General features: G+C 54.6%; 1 protein-coding gene across 1 annotated transcript; it reads left to right on the top strand.

The window, feature by feature from the left end:
• Window positions 1–2,002: 2,002 nt before the first annotated feature.
• SYVN1 (synoviolin 1) lies at window positions 2,003–17,540 on the top strand. The gene is made up of 16 exons (XM_033083626.2): window positions 2,003–2,075; window positions 3,023–3,163; window positions 3,394–3,486; window positions 4,233–4,385; window positions 5,590–5,638; window positions 7,091–7,194; window positions 8,192–8,318; window positions 9,354–9,453; window positions 10,360–10,425; window positions 10,967–11,083; window positions 12,189–12,370; window positions 13,389–13,529; window positions 14,139–14,309; window positions 15,346–15,532; window positions 16,388–16,473; window positions 17,420–17,540. Exons 2-16 carry the CDS (start codon window positions 3,032–3,034, stop codon window positions 17,536–17,538), a joined length of 1,827 nt encoding a protein of 608 aa, XP_032939517.1. The 5' UTR covers window positions 2,003–2,075; window positions 3,023–3,031; the 3' UTR covers window positions 17,539–17,540.
• Window positions 17,541–19,102: the final 1,562 nt, after the last annotated feature.

Genomic DNA, 19,102 nt, shown 5'->3' with positions numbered 1-19,102 from the left:
ACAGGTAGAACATGTAGGAGTGGACACTGAGGGAACACTGAGAGGAGCTGGACAGGGGTGGAGACACCCGTGGTGAACACTGAAGGGACACTGGGGGGACACGGGTAGAACATGTATGAGTGGACACTGGGGGGACACTGGCGGGACTGGACACGGGTGGGTACACTGGGGCTGGACACGGGTGGGGACACCGGGGGGACAGGACAGGGGTGGGGACACTGGGGCTGGACACGGGTGGGGACACTGGGAGGGGACAGGACAGGGGTGGGGACACTGGGGCTGGACACGGGTGGGGACGCTGGGCGGGGCTGGACACGGGTGGGGACACTGGGAGGGGCTGGACACGGGTGGGGGCTGGACAGGGGTGGGGACACCGGGGGGACAGGACACGGGTGGGGACACTGGGGGGACAGGACACGGGTGGGGACACCGGGGGGACAGGACACGGGTGGGGACACTGGGGGGACAGGACACGGGTGGGGACACTGGGCGGGGCTGGACACGGGTGGGGGGTGGACAGGGGTGGGGACACCAGGAGTGCTTGGGGGACACAGGTAGAAACACGTATGAGTTTTTATTCTTAGGGGGAGTGGGAGACAACGCGTGTTTATCTGCTCGTGGTTCTCGTCGTGGGTCTCCAGCAGCGACAGGGACACACAGGGGTGTCACCGCGGTGTCCCGCGGGCTGACACGCGACCGCCACGCGACCGCCACGCGAGCGCCCCCAGGCGTGGCCACCCACCAGTGACCATCCCACGCGGCTTTCCACGCGTGTTTTTTTCACGCGAGATTTTTCCACGCGTGTTTTTTTCACGCGAGATTTTTCCACGCGTTTTTTTTTCACGCGAGATTTTTCCACGCGTGTTTTTCCACGCGAGTTTTTTCCACGCGAGTTTTTTCCACGCGAGTTTTTTCCACGCGAGTTTTTTTTCACGCGTGTTTTCTCCACGCGAGATTTTTCCACGCGAGATTTTTCCACGCGAGTTTTTCCACGCGAGATTTTTCCACGCGAGATTTTTCCACGCGAGTTTTTTCCACGCGTGTTTTTTCCACGCGAGATTTTTCCACGCGAGATTTTTCCACGCGAGATTTTTCCACGCGAGTTTTTTCACGCGAGATTTTTCCACGCGAGTTTTTTCCACGCGAGTTTTTTCCACGCGAGTTTTTTTTCCACGCGAGTTTTTCCACGCGAGATTTTTTCACGCGAGTTTTTTCCACGCGAGATTTTTCCACGCGAGTTTTTCCCACACGTGTTTTTCTCACACGTGTTTTTTCTCTCGCCTCAGCGGAGTTAGCCCCGCCCCTCGCCGTGCCTCCAGCCAATCAAAAGGCAGATATTGATACGTCACGCCCCCTTACCGTCAGCTGCCATTTAAATGCGGTATCAGCCAATCAGAGCGAGGCGCGCAGAGGAGACGTCGCTGATTGGCTGCGAGCCGTGAGGGGCGAAGTGTGAAGGGAGGGGCGGCCGCGGCGCCGGGTGAGGGGCTTGGGGGGGTTTGTGAGGGGGGAAGAGGATTGGGAAAAGGGCTGGGGACACAAAGCATCGAGTGTGACCCGAGAAAGAGGAGAAGAGATAAATCTGGGCCGTGTTGGGCCTCCCCAGGGAGCTGAGGGGGTCGCTCCCCTCAACCGCGCCGCCCCTCCCTTAGCAACAGCCGGCGGCCCAGCGGCGTCGCTCGGGGGATTTTTCTGATTGGTCGAGCCCCGCCGGGCTCGGCCAATCAGCGCGAGCCACGGGACCCTGGGCGTTCCCGCCCACCCCAGCGCCGGCTGCGGGGCCGTTCGGACCGTACCAAGCGCGGGGGTGCAGGGGGGCAGCACAGCAGTTTGGGGTTTAGGGGGGCCGCGGACCGCCACGCTCCCCGTGAGTGGGGAGAGAAGAGGGCGTCTCGATATCTCTGTAGAGAGGAGCGGTTTGGGGGGCGAACTGGGGGGAGCAGACAGGGAGCGAACCCCCCCGGTGTCCCCCCGGGCAGCGGTGGTGCGGTCCGGGCGGAAGTGAGGTGTCGCGCGCTGAGGCGGTTCCGGTGTGGGAGCGGCCCGGGCTGGGGGCTGAGGCGGGGTCGGGCCCGGTGAGTCCCGGCAGGGGCTGGGGGCGACACCGGGGTTTGGGGGGTGCGGAGGGGACCGGGAGGGCGTCGGGAGGGGCTGGAGGCAAAGAGGGGCTCGGGGGAAGCCGAGGGAGCGGTGACAGGTTGTGTTCCTGGGGGAGGAGGGGACGGGGATGGGGGAGGGACAGAGGGGCGTGAGGGGACCGGGAGGGTTTGGGGACATGGGCGGGGACAGAGAGACATGAGGGGCACTGCGAGGTTTGGGGACATGGTGGGGACAGAGAGACATGAGGGGCACTGCGAGGTTTAGGGGCATGGAGAGGCCTGGAGCCCTGAGGGGACAGAGGGACAGGGAGAGGGGACAGACAGACACGGGGGGAGCTGAGGGGAGCCGGTGACCGGAGGTGCCAGCCGGGGGGGACACGGCACCCGCTGCCACTTGAATGTGGGACAGGAGCCGGCGCTGCCACCGGGGACCGACAGCTCCGCTGGAAAATCCCATTTTTATCACTCACAGGAATCAGGAATGAGCTAAAAACGCCTCTGGAAGAGGCTGTGGTCCGCAAACCCCCCTGAAGCCCGGGGTGTGCTGGATCCGTGACTTTGGGTTGGTTTTGGGGTCGGTCCCTGCTTTTTGTGGGTTCCAAAAGGCCAAGCTGTGAGCGAGGGCAGGAGGCTGAGCCCTGTTCTGGAGATAAACGTGGATTAATTTTGGTTTAAATCCCATTTTTTGGTGTTTTTCAGGCCGAGGCCATGCTGTGCACAGCTCTGGTCATGGCTGGCAGCCTGATCTCTGACTCTGCAGTTAAACATGGATTATTTTTGTGTTTAAATCCCATTTTTTGGTGTTTTTCAGGCCGAGGCCATGCTGTGCACAGCTCTGGTCGTGGCTGGCAGCCTGATCTCTCATTCTCCAGTTAAACATGAATTATTTTTGTGTTTAAATCCCATTTTTTGGTGTTTTTCAGGCCGAGGCCATGCTGTGCACAGCTCTGGTCATGGCTGGCAGCCTGGCTCTCACCACAGCCGTGGTTGCCCATGCCTACTACCTGAAGCACCAGTTCTACCCCACCGTGGTGTACCTGACCAAATCCAGCCCCAGCATGGCCGTGAGTGCCTCATTAACCCTTCATTACTCCTCATTAACCCTTCATCACCCCTCATTAACATCACTTCTGTCTCACTTCTGCTTTTCCCCAGCTGGGGCTTGAGGAGCTCCCCAAAAACCCCTGGGGACAGGGGAGGGGACAGCACCAGGGGCAGTCACATCCCCTGGGGTGTGAATTCTGGGCACCAAACGCCCCCAGCTGTCCCCAAAATGTGTTCTGGGGCCCTGCAGGTGCTGTACATCCAGGCCTTTGTGCTCGTGTTCCTGCTGGGCAAGTTCATGGGCAAGGTTTTCTTCGGGCAGCTGCGAGCGGCTGAGATGGAGGTGAGAGCCAGGGGAGGCCCCAGGAGAGCTCTGGGGGGGAATTTGTTACTCCACAAGGTCCTTGCTGCTGTTTTGGGGGAGAATTCATCACCACAGAAAGTCTCTGGTGCTTTTTGGGGTGGAATTTTGGACCCCAGGAAGTCTTTGGTATTGTTTTAGGGATGAATTTTGGACCCCAGAAGGTTTTTGGTGCTTTTTGGGGGGGAATTTTGGACCCCAGAAGGTTTTTGGTGCTGTTTTAGGGATGAATTTTGGACCCCAGAATGTTTCTGCTGCCCTTTGGGGGGGATTTGTTTCCATTTTGAGTAGAATTGATGATCCCAGAAAGTCTCTGGTGCTGTTTGGGGGGGAGAATTGATGCATTTTTGGGAAGGGTTTGGAACCCCCAGAGTTTGGTGCAAATTTTGAACCTTCAGAGTCTTTAAGTCCCCATTTTGGGGTGGATTTTGAACCCCTTGAGTTTCTGGGCCCCATTTTGGGGAGAATTTTGAACTCTCAGATTTTCTGGGGCCCGTTTTTGGGGTGAATTTTGAACTCCCAGAGGTTTTGGACCCCATTTTAGATTGAATTTTGAGCTCCCATCGTTCCTGGGCCCCGTTTTTGGGGGGTCTCACCCCTCAGGCCCCTCTGGGGTCCCCAATTCTGTCCCTCAGCCCCTCTGGGGTCCCCAATTCTGTCCCTCAGCCCCTCTGGGGTCCCCAATTCTGTCCCTCAGCCCCTCTGGGGTCCCCAATTCTGTCCCTCAGCACCTCCTGGAGCGCTCCTGGTACGCAGTGACCGAGACCTGCTTGGCCTTCACCGTCTTCAGGGACGACTTCAGCCCGCGCTTCGTGGCCCTCTTCACCCTCCTCCTCTTCCTCAAGTGCTTCCACTGGCTGGCCGAGGACAGGGTGGATTTTGTGAGTGTTGGCAGTGGGGGAAACAGCTCAAAAACAGCCCAGAAACCTCCTGAAACCAGCCCAAAAATAACTGAGAATCAAGCCAGAACCTGCCTGAAACCAGCCCAAAAATAACTCAGAATTAACTCAGAACCTGCCTGAAACCAGCTCAAAAATAACTCAGAATTAACTGAGAAACCTCCTGAAACCAGCCCAAAAATAAACTGAAATCAACCCAAAAACCTTCTGAAATCAGCCCAAAAATAACTGAGAATCAAGCGAAAATCAGGCCCAAATCAGCCCCAAACCACCCTAAAACCAACCTGAAATCAAGTCAAAAATAACCCAAATTCACCCCCAAAAATAACCTGAAATCAACCCAAAATCAGCCCAAAAATAACCCAGAACCTGCCTGAAACCAGCCCAAAAATCGCCTGAAATCAACCCAAAACCAACCTTAAAGTAACCCTAAATCAGCCCCAAAATGAACCCAAAATTAGCCCCAAACCACCCCCAAAAATAATCTGAAACTGACCCAAACCCAACCCTAAAAATAACCCAAAAGTAACCAAAATAACCCCAAAAAATAACCCAAAATAACCCTAAAAATGACCCAAAATCACCTGTAAACCAGCCCAAAATAACCCTAAATAACCCTAAAAGTAACTAAAAATAAATAACCCAAAATAACCCTAAAAATGCCCCAAAATCACCTGTAAACAAGCACAAAATAACCCAAAATAACCCTAAAAGTAACCGAAGATAACCCAAAATCACCCTAAAAATTACTCAAATCATCCCAAAGATAATCTAAAATCACCCCAAAAATAACCCAAAATAACCCCAAAAATAACAGAAAACAACCCTAAAAATGGCCCAAAATCACCCCCAAAAAACCCCAAAATAACCTAAAAATAACCAAAAATAATCCTAAAAAGAACCCAAAATAACCCTAAACCAGCCCAAAATCACCCCAAAAATGGCCCAAAATCACCCCAAAAATAATCTAAAATAACCCTAAATAAAACCCAAAATAACCCTAAAAATAATCAAAATTAACCCTAAAAATAATCAAAAATAACTCTAAAAATAACCAGAAATAACCCAAAACCAGCCCAAAATCACCCTGAAAATAACCCAAAAATCACCCTAAAAATGACCCAAAATGTCCCCAAGTTCCCCCAGCCCCATTTTTATGGGAAATTGTTTTTTCCTCCCCCCACAGATGGAGAGGAGCCCGAACATCTCGTGGCTCTTCCACTTCAGGATCGTCTGTGAGTTCTGGTTTGCATCTCTGGGGCCTGGTGGGGCCTGATAAGCCCAAACTGCCCTAATCAGGAGCAGCTCGTTAATTGGGGGGGTTAATGAGCCCAAACTGCCCTAATCAGGAGCAGCTCGTTAATTGGGGGGGTTAATGAGCCCAAACTGCCCTAATCAGGAGCAGCTCGTTAATTGGGGGGGTTAATGAGCCCAAACTGCCCTAATCAGGAGCAGCTCATTAATGAGGGGGGGTTAATGAGCCCAAACTGCCCTAATCAGGAGCAGCTTGTTAATGAGGGGCTGCTGGGGGGTGATAAACCCTAATTACCCTGATCAGCAACAGCTCCTGGGGGGGTTAATGAGCACTAATTACCCTGATCAGCAGCAGCTCGTTAATGAGGGGCTCCTGGGGGGGTTAATGAGTCCTGGGGAGCAAAAACAGGCCCTGGGGCCAGGGTAAAATGGGGGGGGAATTGGGGTTTAGGGATGGATTCCCCAAAATTGGGATTTAGGGGTGGATTCCCAAAATTGGGATTTAGGGATGGATTAGGGATTAGGGATGGATTCCCAAACTGGGGTTCAGGGATGGATTTCCCAAAATTGGGATTTAGGGGTGGATTTTCCCAAAATTAGAGAAATGAGATTTAGGGATGGATTTTCCCAAATTGGGATTCAGGGCTGGATTTCCCAAATTGGGATTTAGGGCTGGATTCCCCAAACTGGGATTCAGGGATGGATTAGGGATGGATTAAGGATTTAGGGATGGATTCCCCAAACTGGAATTTAGGGATGGATTTCCCAAAATTGGGATTTAGGGATGGATTCCCCAAACTGGGATTTAGGGATGGATTTCCCAAAATGGGATTTAGGGGTGGATTTCCCAAAATTGGGATTTAGGGCTGGATTCCCCAAACTGGGATTCAGGGATGGATTAGGGATTAGGGATGGATTAAGGATTAGGGATGGATTTCCCAAACTGGGATTTAGGGGTGGATTTCCCAAAATTGGGATTTAGGGATGGATTTCCCAAACTGGGATTTAGGGATGGATTCCCCGAACTGGAATTTAGGGGTGGATTTCCCAAAATTGGGATTTAGGGATGGATTTCCCAAAATTGGGATTTAGGGGTAGATTTCCCAAACTGGGATTTAGGAATGGATTAGGGATTAGGGATATATTTCCCAAATTGGGATTTAGGGATGGATTTCCCCAAAATTAGAGAAATGAGATTTAGGCATGGATTCCCCAAATTGGGGTTCAGGGCTGTACAACCCAATTTTCAGAGGAATTTGGGTGTTCTGAGGGGCAGGAGCTCTGAGCTGTGTGCAGAATTCTGTAATTAATTCTGTAATTAAATCTGTAATTAATTCTGTAATGAATGCCCTCATTAGCCATGGGCTGCAGAGCCTCCCCAGAGCCCCCCCAGGGCTGTGACCCTTTCCCCTCTGGGTTTTGTGTCCCCTCAGCCCTGATGCTCCTGCTGGGGATCCTGGACCTGCTGTTCGTGAGCCACGCGTACCACAGCATCCTGAGCCGCGGCGCCTCCGTGCAGCTCGTCTTCGGCTTCGAGGTGGGGATTCATTAAATACACTGGGGATTGATTGGTGTCACCCTGATCCCATCCTGATCCACCCCATCCAAACCCCATCCCAATCCTCATCCCAGCCCATCCCATCCCAACCAACCCCATCCCAAATCGCATCCTGAGCCGCGGCGCCTCCGTGCAGCTCGTCTTCGGCTTTGAGGTGGGGGCTGGTTAATAAAATACAGTGGGGATTGATTGGTGTCATCCTGACCCCATCCTGATCCATCCAAATCCTGATCCCATCCTGATCCATCCCATTCCATCCTGATCCCATCCCAAATCCCATCCTGAGCCGCGGCACCTCCGTGCAGCTCGGCTTCAAGGTGGGGACTCATTAATAAAATTCAGTGGGGATTGATTGGTGTCACCCTGATCCCATCCTGATCCATCCAAATCCTGATCCCATCCTGATCCCAACCCTGATCCATCCTGATTCATCCAAATCCCAACCCTGATCCCATCCCATCCAAATCCTGATCCCATCCCAACCCATCCCATCCAAATCCCATCCTGATCCTGATCCCATCCCAGTCCTGATCCCAGTCTTGATCCCACCCTGATCCCAATCCATCCAAATCCTGATCCCATCCCAGTCCTGATCCCATCTCAATCCTGATCCCAATCACAGTCCCAATCCTATCCAAATCTCATCCTGATCCCATCTCAATCCCATCCAAATCCCATCCCAATCCTGATTCTGTTCCAATCCCATCCCAGTCTCAATCCCATCCCAATCCTGATCCCATCCCAATCTCAATCCCATCCCAATCCTGATCTCAGTCCTGATGCTGATCCCATTCCAATCCCATCCCAATCTCAATCCCATCCCAATCCCCAGCACCGTTGGTGTTAATGAGGTCATTAGCTAATTCAAGATTAATTAACCAGGCTCTCCTTACTGGGGGAAGGGTTCAATTCCTTTGGGTGCCCGTAGCTAACGAGGGAGTGTTAATTAGGGGATTAATGAGCTCTGTCCCCTCAGTACGCCATCCTGCTGACCATGGTGCTCACCATCTTCATCAAGTACGTGCTGCACTCCATCGACCTGCAGAACGAGAACCCCTGGGACAACAAGGCCGTGTTCATGTTGTACACCGAGCTGCTCACGGGTACTGGGGTGGGGACACAACTGCAGGGCTGGGGACATCAAATGGGGGCTGGGGACATCAACTGGAGGGGCTGGGGACAACAAGGCTGTGTTCATGCTGTACACCGAGCTGCTCACGGGTACAGGGCTGGGGACATCAACTGGGGGCTGGGGACACAGCTGGGGGGGCTGGGGACACAACTGGGGGCTGGGGACACAACTGGGGGCTGGGGACAACAAGGCCGTGTTCATGCTGTACACCGAGCTGCTCACGGGTACAGGGCTGGGGACATCAACTGGGGGGCTGGGGACATCAACTAGGGGCTGGGGACACAACTGGTGGGGCTGGGGACACCAAGGCCGTGTTCATGCTGTACACCGAGCTGCTCACGGGTACAGGGCTGGGGACATCAACTGGGGGGGCTGGGGACACCAATTAGGGGGGGCTGGGGACACCAGTTAGTGGGGCTGGAGATGCCAATTAGGGGGCTGGGAATGCCAATTAGGGGGGGCTGGGGACACCAGTTAGTGGGGCTGGGGATGCTAATTAGGGGGCTGGGGTCCCAATTAGGGGGGTTAACGAGGGGTCAGGGGTGGGGGGCTCAGCTGGGCTTGGCTGATAGGATTGGTGTGTTGGGAGTTGGGAAAACAGCCTAAAAACAACCCCAAAACTCCCTGAAATCAGCCCAAAAATAACCCAGATCCTGCCAGAAACCAGCTCAAAAACAGCCCCAAAACTCCCTGATATCAGCCCAAAAATAACCCAAAAACTCCACAAAACCAGCCCAAAGCAGCAATCAGCAGAGTCAAACTCTTGGTTTCTGATTAATTTTTGTTCATTAATGAAGATTCACAGTGCTGGTGTTTAATTGGGCTTGGTTGGTCAACCCAAACTCAAACTCTTGGTGGGGTTTTGGTCACCTCAGCTGAACTTTGGTTGTCCCAAAGTTGCACCTTGGGGTCCCAGGCTGTCCCAAATCAGCCCAGGAGATTTTTGGGTCCCATCTTTGGGGTCCCAGCCCCTCCCCCCGGTGATTTTGGGGTCCCTCTGCCCCAGGGCTGATCAAGGTGCTGCTCTACATGGCCTTCATGACCATCATGATCAAGGTTCACACCTTCCCGCTCTTCGCCATCCGCCCCATGTACCTGGCCATGAGGTGAGGCCCGGGATGATCCTGATCCCTGATCCAAATCCTGATCCCAGTCCTTGATCCTGATCCCAGTCCTGATCCCTGATCCAAATCCTGATCCCTGATCCAAATCCTGATCCTAATCCTGATCCCGATCCTGATCCTGACCTTGATCCGATCCCTGATCCCAGTCCCTGATTCTGATCCCAGTCCCTGATTCTGATCCCAGTCCCTGATCCTGATCCCAGTCCCTGATTTGAGCCCTGATCCCAATCCTGATCCTGATCCTGTTTTCAGTCCCTGATTCTGATCCCAATCCCTGATCCCAGTCCTGATCCTGACCCTGATCCTAATCCCTGATCCAAATCCTGATCCCAATCCCTGATCCCAGCCCTGATCCTGATCCCTGATCCCAGCCCTGATCCTGATCTTGATCCCACTTCCAGCCCTGATCCCAGTCCCTGATCCTAATCCTGATCCTGATCCCAGTCCTGATCCTGATCCTAATCCCTGATCCTGATTCCAGCCGTGATCCTGATCCTGATCACAGCCCTGATCCAAATCCCAGCCCTGATCCCAGTCCTGATCCTGATCCCTGATCCCAGCCCTGATCTTAGTCCTGATCCTGATCCCAATCCCTGATCCTAATCCTGATCCCAGTCCCTGATCCTGATCCCAGCCCTGATCCTGATCTTGATCCCACTTCCAGCCCTGATCCCAGTCCCTGATCCTAATCCTGATCCTGATCCCAGCTCTGATCCCAATCCTGATTCCAGTTCCTGATCCCAACCCTGATCCTGATCCCAGTCCCTGATCCCAGCCCTGTTCCAAATCTTGATCCCACTTCCATCCCTGATCCCAGTCCCTGATCCCAATCCTGTCCCAATCCTACCCCAATCCCAATCCCACCCTAATCCCACCCTCTCTCCCCAGGCAGTTCAAGAAGGCCGTGACCGACGCCATCATGTCCCGCCGGGCCATCCGCAACATGAACACGCTGTGAGTGCCCAAAAACCACAAATCCATCCCAAAAACCCCAAATCCACCCTAAAACCCTAAACCCCAAATCCACCCCAAAACCCCAAATCCATCCTAACCCCACATCCACCCAAAAACCTCAAATCCACTCTAAACCCCAAATCCACCCCAAAACCCCAAATCCATCCTAAAAACAAATCCACCCTAAACTCCAAATCCACCCCAAAACCCCAAATCCATCCTAAAACCCACATCTACCCAAAAACCTCCAATCCACTCTAAAACCCCAAATCCACCCAAAAACCCCAAATCCATCCTAGACCCACATCTACCCAAAAACCCCGAATCCACCCAAAACCCCACATCCACCCCAAAAACCCCAAATCCACCCCAAAACCCCAAATCCATCCTAAACCCTAAATCCACCCCAAAAACCCCAAATTTGGGAAACCCCTGTGTGCATGGGATTTTTGGGAACAGTCAGTGCATTTCTGGGGACAAAGGGGGGATTTCTGGGGACAGCTGGTGCATTTCTGGGTACAAATGGGATTTTTGGGAACAGGTACCCCGACGCCACGGCCGAGGAGCTGCAGGCCATGGACAACGTTTGCATCATCTGCCGCGAGGAGATGGTGACAGGGGCCAAGCGCCTGCCCTGCAACCACATCTTCCACACCAGGTCTGGGGGGATTTGGGGGGTCTGGGGGCTTTAGGGGAAATTTGGGGGATTCTGGGGATTGCCTGCCCTGCAACCACATCTTCCACACCAGGTCTGGGGGAATTCTTGGAATTCTGGGGATGGTTTTTGCCTGTAACAGCAATCCTAAATCCCAGTCCTAATCCCAATCCTAATCTCAATCCTGTTCCTAATTTTAATATCAATCTTTATGTCAATCCAAACCACGATCCCAATCCCATCCCAGTCCTGATCCTGTTCTGCATCCCAGTTGCATCCTGATCCTGATCCCATCCTAATCCTGATCCTGATCCCAATCCCATCCTAATCCTGATCCTGATCCCAATCCTGATCCTGATCCCAATCCCATCCTAATCCTGATCCCATCCTAATCCTGATCCTGATCCCAATCCCATCCTAATCCTGATCCCATCCTAATCCTGATCCCAATCCCATCCTAATCCTGATCCCATCCTAATCCTGATCCTGATCCTGATCCCAATCCTGATCCTGATCCCAATCCCATCCTAATCCTGATCCCATCTTAATTCTGATCCCATCGCAATCTCACCCCAATCCCGACTGTGATCCCATCCTGATCCCGATCCTGATTCCATCCCAATCCTGATCCCATCCTAATCCTGATCCGGATCCCATCCCATCCAAATCCCATCCCTGATCCCATCCCAATCTCACCCCAATCCTGATTGTGATCCCATCCCAATCCTGATCCCAATCCCGATTGTGATCCCATCCTGATCCCATCCCAGTCCTGAGCTCATCCCAATCCTGATCCCGATCCCATCCTGATCCCATCCCAATCCTGATCCCAATCCTGATCCCATCCCAGTCCCAATCCCAATCCTGAGCTCATCCTGATCCCAATCCTGATCTCATCCTGATCCCCAGCACTGCAGTGGAGGTTGATGAGGTCATTAATTAATTCAAGATTAATTAATCAGGCACTCAATCATTGGGGGGATCAGAGGGGCCTTGGGTGCCAGTGCCTAACGAGAGGGGAGTTAATTACCAGGTTAATTATTGCCGGGGGAATGACCCAGCGCTAATGAAGGTGTTAATGAGGGTAATTAACCAATTACCCCTGCAGCTGCCTGCGCTCGTGGTTCCAGCGGCAGCAGACGTGCCCCACGTGCCGCATGGACGTGCTGAGAGCCTCGGCACCGGCACCGGCACCGGCCGAGCCCGCGGCACCGGGAGCGGCACCGGGAGCGGGACCCGCCCCGGGAGCGGCACCGGGAGCGGCACCGGCGGGGCCACAGCCACAGAACTGTGAGTGACACAGGGGACAGGGAGGGGACACAGCCACAGAACTGTGAGTGAGGGACAGGGGACACAGCCACAGAACTGTGAGGGACAGGGGACAGACCAACAAAACTGTGAGTGAGGGACAGGGGACACAGCCACAGAACTGTGAGTGACACAGGGGGGACACAGCCACAGAACTGTGAGTGACAGGGAGGGGACACAGCCACAGAACTGTGAGTGACAGGGAGGGGACACAGCCACAGAACTGTGAGTGACAGAGGGGGGACACAGCCACAGAACTGTGAGTGACAGGGAGGGGACACAGCCACAGAACTGTGAGTGACACAGGGGACAGGGGGGACAGGGGACACAGCCACAGAACTGTGACACAGGGGACAGGGGACACAGCCACAGAACTGTGAGTGACACAGGGGGGACACAGCCACAGAACTGTGAGGGACAGAGGGGACAGGGAGGGGACACAGCCACACAACTGTGAGTGACAGGGAGGGGACACAGCCACAAACTGTGAGTGAGGGACAGGGGACACAGCCACAGAACTGTGAGTGACAGGGAGGGGACACAGCCACAGAACTGTGAGTGACAGGGAGGGGACACAGCCACAAACTGTGAGTGAGGGACAGGGGACACAGCCACAGAACTGTGAGTGACACAGGGGACAGGGGGGACAGGGGACAGAGGGGACAGAGCCCCAAAACTGTGAGTGATGGGAGACAGGGGACAGGGACCCCCAGGTGTGAGTGACAGGAGGGGACAGAGGGACAGGACAGGAGGGCCCTGTGGACAGCCTGGGTGTTCCCACCGGGCTCAGTGCCGATGGAAATTGGGGTGAAATTGGTGTGAAATTGGGGTGATTTTGGTGTGAATTTGGGGTGATTTTGGTGTGAATTTTGGGTGAATTTGGTGTGAATTTGGGGTGAATTTGGTGTGAATTTGGTGTGAATTTTGGGTGAATTTTGGGTGAAATTGGGGTGAATTTGGTGTGAATTTTGGGTGAATTTTGTCTCTCCCTCTCCCGCAGTTCCCCAGGGGCTCCTCCCTCCCTTCCCCCCGGGGCTGTTCCCGTTCTGGCCCCCCCTGGGGCCCTTCCCTCCCCCCGTGCCCGGGGTCCAGGGGGTCCAGGCCCCGGCCGGAGCCGAGGGCTCGGCTGGAACTGCTGCAGGTGAGTGACCCCAAATCCACCCTAAACACAGCCTGAATCCATCCCAAATCCACCCTAAACACAGCCTGAATCCATCCCAAATCCATCCTGAACACAGCCTGAATCCATCCCAAATCCATCCCCAAATCCATCCCAAATCCACCCTAAACACAGCCTGAATCCATCCCAAATACACCCTAAACACAGCCTGAATCCATCCCAAATCCATCCTAAATCCATCCCTAAACCCATCCCGAACTCATCCCAAATCCATCCTGAACTCATCCCCAAATCCATCTTGAACTCATCACAAATCCATCCTGAACTCATCCAAAATCCACCCTAAATATATCCTGAACTCATCCCAAATCCATCCCTAAATCCATCCTGAACTCATCCCAAATCCATCCCAAATCCACCCTAAACCCATCCTGAACTCATCCCAAATCCCAATCCCAAATCCCATCCCCAATCCCATCCAAACTCCATCCCCAAATCTGTCCCCAAATCCATCCCAAATCCCCAAATCCATCCCCAAATCCCATCCCCAAATCCATCCCAATCCCATCCCCAAATCCCCTCTCCCTCCCTTTTCCCACCCCAAATCCCCCAATCCCCGTCTCTCCGCAGGTTCCCGTGCCGGTGATGCCGGTGCCGGTTCCAGTTCCGGTGCCAGTTCCGGTTCCGGTCCCAGTTCCGGTTCCGGTTCCGGTTCGGTGCCGGAGCCGGGCGGTGCCGGGGCCGTGCCGGGGCTGCCGCTGCCGCCGCCCTGGGTGGGGATGGCCTGGCCACCCCTGTTCGGTACCGACTGCGATTATTGGGGATTGGGAGTTGGGAATTGGGGATGGGGAATTGGGGGATTTGGGATTTGGGGATTGGGGGTTTGGGGATTGGGAATTTGGGGGTTTGGGGATTGGGAATTTGGGGGATATGAGATTTGGGATTGGGAATTTGGGAGTTTGGGGATTGGGGATTTGGGCATTGGGAATTGAGGGTTTGGGATTTGGGGGATATGAGATTTGAGATTGGGGATTGGAATTGGGGATTTGGGGGTTTGGGAGTTTGGGATTTGTGATTTGGGGGTTTGGGAGTTTGGGGGATTGGGGATTTGGGAGTTTGGGAATTGAGGTTGGGAATTGGGGGATATCAGATTTGGGATTGGGGATTTGGGGTTTGGGGATTTGGGAGTTTGGGAATTGGGGATTTGGGGGATTTGGGGTTTGGGATTGGGGATGATTTGGGGTTTGGGATTGGGGGTTTGGGGATTGGGATTTGGGGGATATGAGATTTGGGATCGGGGATGATTGGGGATTTGGGATCAGGAATGATTTAGGATTTGGGATCAGGGATGATTTGGGATTTGGGATCAGGAATGATTTGGGAATTGGGGATTTGGGATCAGGGATGATTTGTGATTTGGGATCAGGGGTGATTTAGGATTTGGGATCAGGGATGATTTAGGATTTGGGATCAGGGATGATTTGTGATTTGGGATCAGGGATGATTTAGGATTTGGGATCTGGGATGATTTGTGATTTGGGATCAGGGGTGATTTGTGATTTGGGATCGGGGTGATTTGTGATTTGGGATCAGGGATGATTTGTGATTTGGGATCAGGAATGATTTGTGATTTGGGATCAGGGGTGATTTAGGATTTGGGATCAGGGATGATTTGTGATTTGGGATCAGGGATGATTTAGGATTTGGGATCAGGGATGATTTGGGGATTGGGATCAGGGGTGATTTGTGATTTGGGATTGGGGATGATTTGGGATCAGGGGTGATTTGTGATTTGGGATTGGGTATCTGTGGTCTCACCGCTGGTCCCTGGCCCCAGGCGTGCCCCCCATGCCGGTGCCCCCCGCCGGCTTTGCCGGGCTCACCGAGGACGAGCTGCGGGCGCTGGAGGGGCACGAGCGGCAGCACCTGGAGGCGCGGCTGCAGTGCCTGCACAACATCCACACGCTGCTGGACGCCGCCATGCTGCAGATCAACCAGTACCTGGGCGTGCTGGGCTCACTGGGGTAACTGGGATGGACTGGGAATGGGACTGGGAGGGACAGATCAACCAGTACCTGGGCGTGCTGGGATCCCTGGGGTAACTGGGAGCACTGGGAATGGGACTGGGGACACTGGGAATGGGACTGGGGACACAGATCAACCAGTACCTGGGCGTGCTGGGATCCCTGGGGTAACTGGGATGGACTGGGAGGGACTGGGAGGGACAGATCAACCAGTGCCTGGGTGTGCTGGGCTCACTGGGGTAACTGGGATGGACTGGGAGGGACTGGGAATGGGACTGGGAATGGGACTGGGGACACAGATCAACCAGTACCTGGGCGTGCTGGGATCCCTGGGGTAACTGGGATGGACTGGGAGTGGGACTGGGGACACTGGGAATGGGACTGGGAACACTGGGAATGGGACTGGGAGGGACAGATCAGCCAGTACCTGGGCGTGCTGGGATCCCTGGGGTAACTGGGAGCACTGGGAATGGGACTGGGGGCACTGGGAATGGGACTGGGGACATAGATCAACCAGTGCCTGGGGGTGCTGGGATCCCTGGGGTAACTGGGATGGACTGGGATGGACTGGGAGGGACTGGGGACACTGGGGGGATTTGGGACTGGGAGCACTGGGAGCACTGGGGGAGGTTGGGAATGGCACTGGGAGCACTGGGAGGATTTGGGACTGGGAGCACTGGGAGTGTTTGGGAATGGCACTGGGAGCACTGGGAGCACTGGGGGGGTTTGGGAATGGCACTGGGAGCACTGGGAGCACTGGGGGGGTTTGGGAATGGCACTGGGAGCACTGGGAGCACTGGGAGGGTTTGGGACTGGGAGCACTGGGAGCACTGGGGTAACTCCAGGATCCCCCAGGACCCCCCGAGCCGCCCCCCGGCCGCCCCCGTCCCGTGAGACCCCCCCGGAGGAGCCCCCGGCCCCGGGAGCCTCGGGAGCCACCGGTGAGTGAGGGACCCAAACTGGGGAAACTGGGGCTGAACTGGGGAAACTGGGGCTGAACTGAGCCTAAACTGGGGCTGAACTGAGCCTAAACTGGGGAAACTGGGGCTGAACTAGGCCTAAACTGGGGAAACTGGGGCTGAACTGAGCCTAAACTGGGGAAACTGGGGCTGAACTGAGCCTAAACTGGGGCTGAACTGGGGCTGAACTGGGGAAACTGGGGCTGAACTGAGCCTAAACTGGGGAAACTGGGGCTGAACTGAGCCTGAACTGGGGAAACTGGTGCTAAACTGGGTGAAATTGGGTTGAACCAGTGCTAAACTGGGTGAAGCTGGTGCTGCACTGGGTTAAACTGGTGCTGAACCAGTGCTAAACTGGTGCTAAACTGGGTGAAGCTGGTTCTGTACTGGTGTGGACTGGTACAGACCGGTTTTGCACCAGTACAAACTGGTTCTGCACTTTGTTAAACTGGGGGAAACTGGTTCTGAACGGGGTTAAACTGGTTCTGCACTGGCTTGAACTGGTGCTGAACTGGGTTAAACTGGTTCTGTATTGGTTCTGCACTGGGTTAAACTGGTTCTGAACTGGGTGAAACTGGTTCTGTACTGGTTCTGCACTGGTACAAACTGGTTCTGCACCAGTACAAACTGGTTCTGCACTGGGTTAAACTGGGGGAAACTGGTTCTGAACTGGGATAAACTGGTATTGAACTGGGTTAAACTGGTTCTGTACTGGTGTGAGCCGGTCCAAACCGGTTCTGTACTGGTGTGAGCCGGTCCAAACCGGTTCTGTACTGGTGTGAACCAATCCAAACTGGTTCTGTACTGGTGTGAGCCAGTCCAAACCGGTTCTGTACTGGTGTGAGCCGGTCCAAACCGGTTCTGTACTGGTGTGAGCCGGTCCAAACCGGTTCTGTACTGTGTGCCCTGCTTCTCTCGGTCCCTGCAGAGCCGCTGCCCCCCGAGGATGAGGAGGACGCGGCCGAAGGCCCCGAAGGCCCCGAGGGCCCCGACACGGCCGAGCTGCGGCGGCGGCGCCTGCAGAGGCTGGGGACCCCCCCCCACTGACTGAGACCCCCCCAAAATTACCTGGGACCCCCCTGGGACCCCCCCCCACTGACTGAGACCCCCCCAAAAACTGACCAGGACCCCCAAAACCGACCTGAGACCCCCCTGGGACCCCAAAACTGACCCAGGGACCCCTCCCCACTGACTGAGACCCCCCCCAAAATTACCTGGAACCCCCAAAAACTGACTGGGACCCCCCCCCACTGACTGAGACCCCTCCCCCCACTGATTGAGACCCCCCTGGGACCCCCCCCTTCCCACTGACTGACACTCCCCAAACTGACCCAGGACCCCCCTGGAACCCCCAAAACTGACCCTGGGACCCCCCCAAACTGACCCAAGAACTCCCCAGGACCCCCCCTCAGCTCTGGGACCCCTCCCCATTTCCCACTGCAATTCCCAGCTGGAAGCCCCCAGCCCCATTTCCCCTTTTCCTCCCCAGTTTCTCACCCCTTCCCCTCCATTTCTTTCCCATTTCCCCCTTTTTTTTCCCCCAATTTTCCCCTTCCCACACATTTTCTCCCCCATTCCCTTCCAGTTTTCCCAATTTTCTCACATTTTGCCCCACAATTTCCCCGTTTTTTTCCCAATCCCCTCCATTTTTCCCAATTTTTCCTCATTTTTCCCAATTTTTCCTCATTTCCACCCCATTTTTTCCCAGTTTTTCCCCGTTTCCCCCCAATCCTCCCCCTCCCCTGAGCCAGGGTCGGGTCCCTGCTGTCCCCTGGGATTTTGGGGTGTCCCCCCCTGTCCCCAAATCCACCCTGGTGGGGGGGGGGGTTTGACCTCTGACCCTGCCCCGCCCAGGGAATTTCGGGGTTATCCCGAGGATTTTTGGGCCCCCAGGTGGAATTTTGGGATCACCCCGGGAATTTGGGGCCTCCCCCCGAGGGAATTTTGGGTCCCCTCCCCCAGAATTTGGGGGAATTTTGGGAATTCTGCCCCCCCCCCGATCCCATTAACAGTATTAACCCCAAACCCCCGGCCCTGCCCCAGTCCCAAACTGGTTTGGACTGGTTTCCCACAGCCAGGATTGCAGTTTTTTCGCTGCCTTTTGCCCGTTTTTCAGCGCTTTTGGCCCAAATCCCGCCCCGGTTTTGGCCGCGCCCCCAGTGCCTCTCGGAACCCCAAATTCTCAGGGAAAAAACCAAAAAACCACAAAACCCGCGGCCAGAAGCGACGGAAAACGGCGGCTGGGGGGCGGGACGAGCCAAATGCGGCGGAGTTTTGGGGCAAAAAGGAGCCAAATTGGGATTTTCGGGTTTGAGGTGGATTTTTTTTCCTTTTTCCTTTAATTTTTTGGGCGCTTTTGGCCCCGGCTTGAGTGGGTTAATGAGGAATTTGGCAATAACGAAGCGGCGTCGCTTTTGGGAGTTAATTTTTAACCCTTTCGTGTTGTTTTTTTTTACCCATTTTGAGCCAAAATCACCGTTTTTTTTGGGTCCGTTTTGAGTTTTTTTGGGTGGATTCCTCAAAATTGCTTCGTTTTGGGGTGAAGCCACGGGGAGGGGGAGGGGAGGGATCGTTCCAGCTGCCGGCCCGGGGGGCGCTGGACCCCAAAATC

This window comes from Catharus ustulatus, chromosome 32, assembly GCF_009819885.2.
Source record: "Catharus ustulatus isolate bCatUst1 chromosome 32, bCatUst1.pri.v2, whole genome shotgun sequence".
Classification (NCBI taxonomy): Eukaryota; Metazoa; Chordata; class Aves; order Passeriformes; family Turdidae; genus Catharus; species Catharus ustulatus.
Note: the sequence above shows the minus strand (reverse complement) of the source record. Positions and strands in the feature narration are given on the sequence as shown.

What these genes read in the sequence shown, in the direction of transcription:
- SYVN1 (XM_033083626.2), top strand. Translation starts at nt 3,032, where the DNA reads ATGCTGTGCACAGCTCTGGTCATGGCTGGCAGCCTGGCTCTCACCACA. An exon ending in GTACACCGAGCTGCTCACGG is followed by an intron (nt 8,319 to 9,353) that starts GTACTGGGGTGG and finishes CCTCTGCCCCAG; the next exon opens with GGCTGATCAAGGTGCTGCTC. An exon ending in GGCCTGGCCACCCCTGTTCG is followed by an intron (nt 14,310 to 15,345) that starts GTACCGACTGCG and finishes CCCTGGCCCCAG; the next exon opens with GCGTGCCCCCCATGCCGGTG.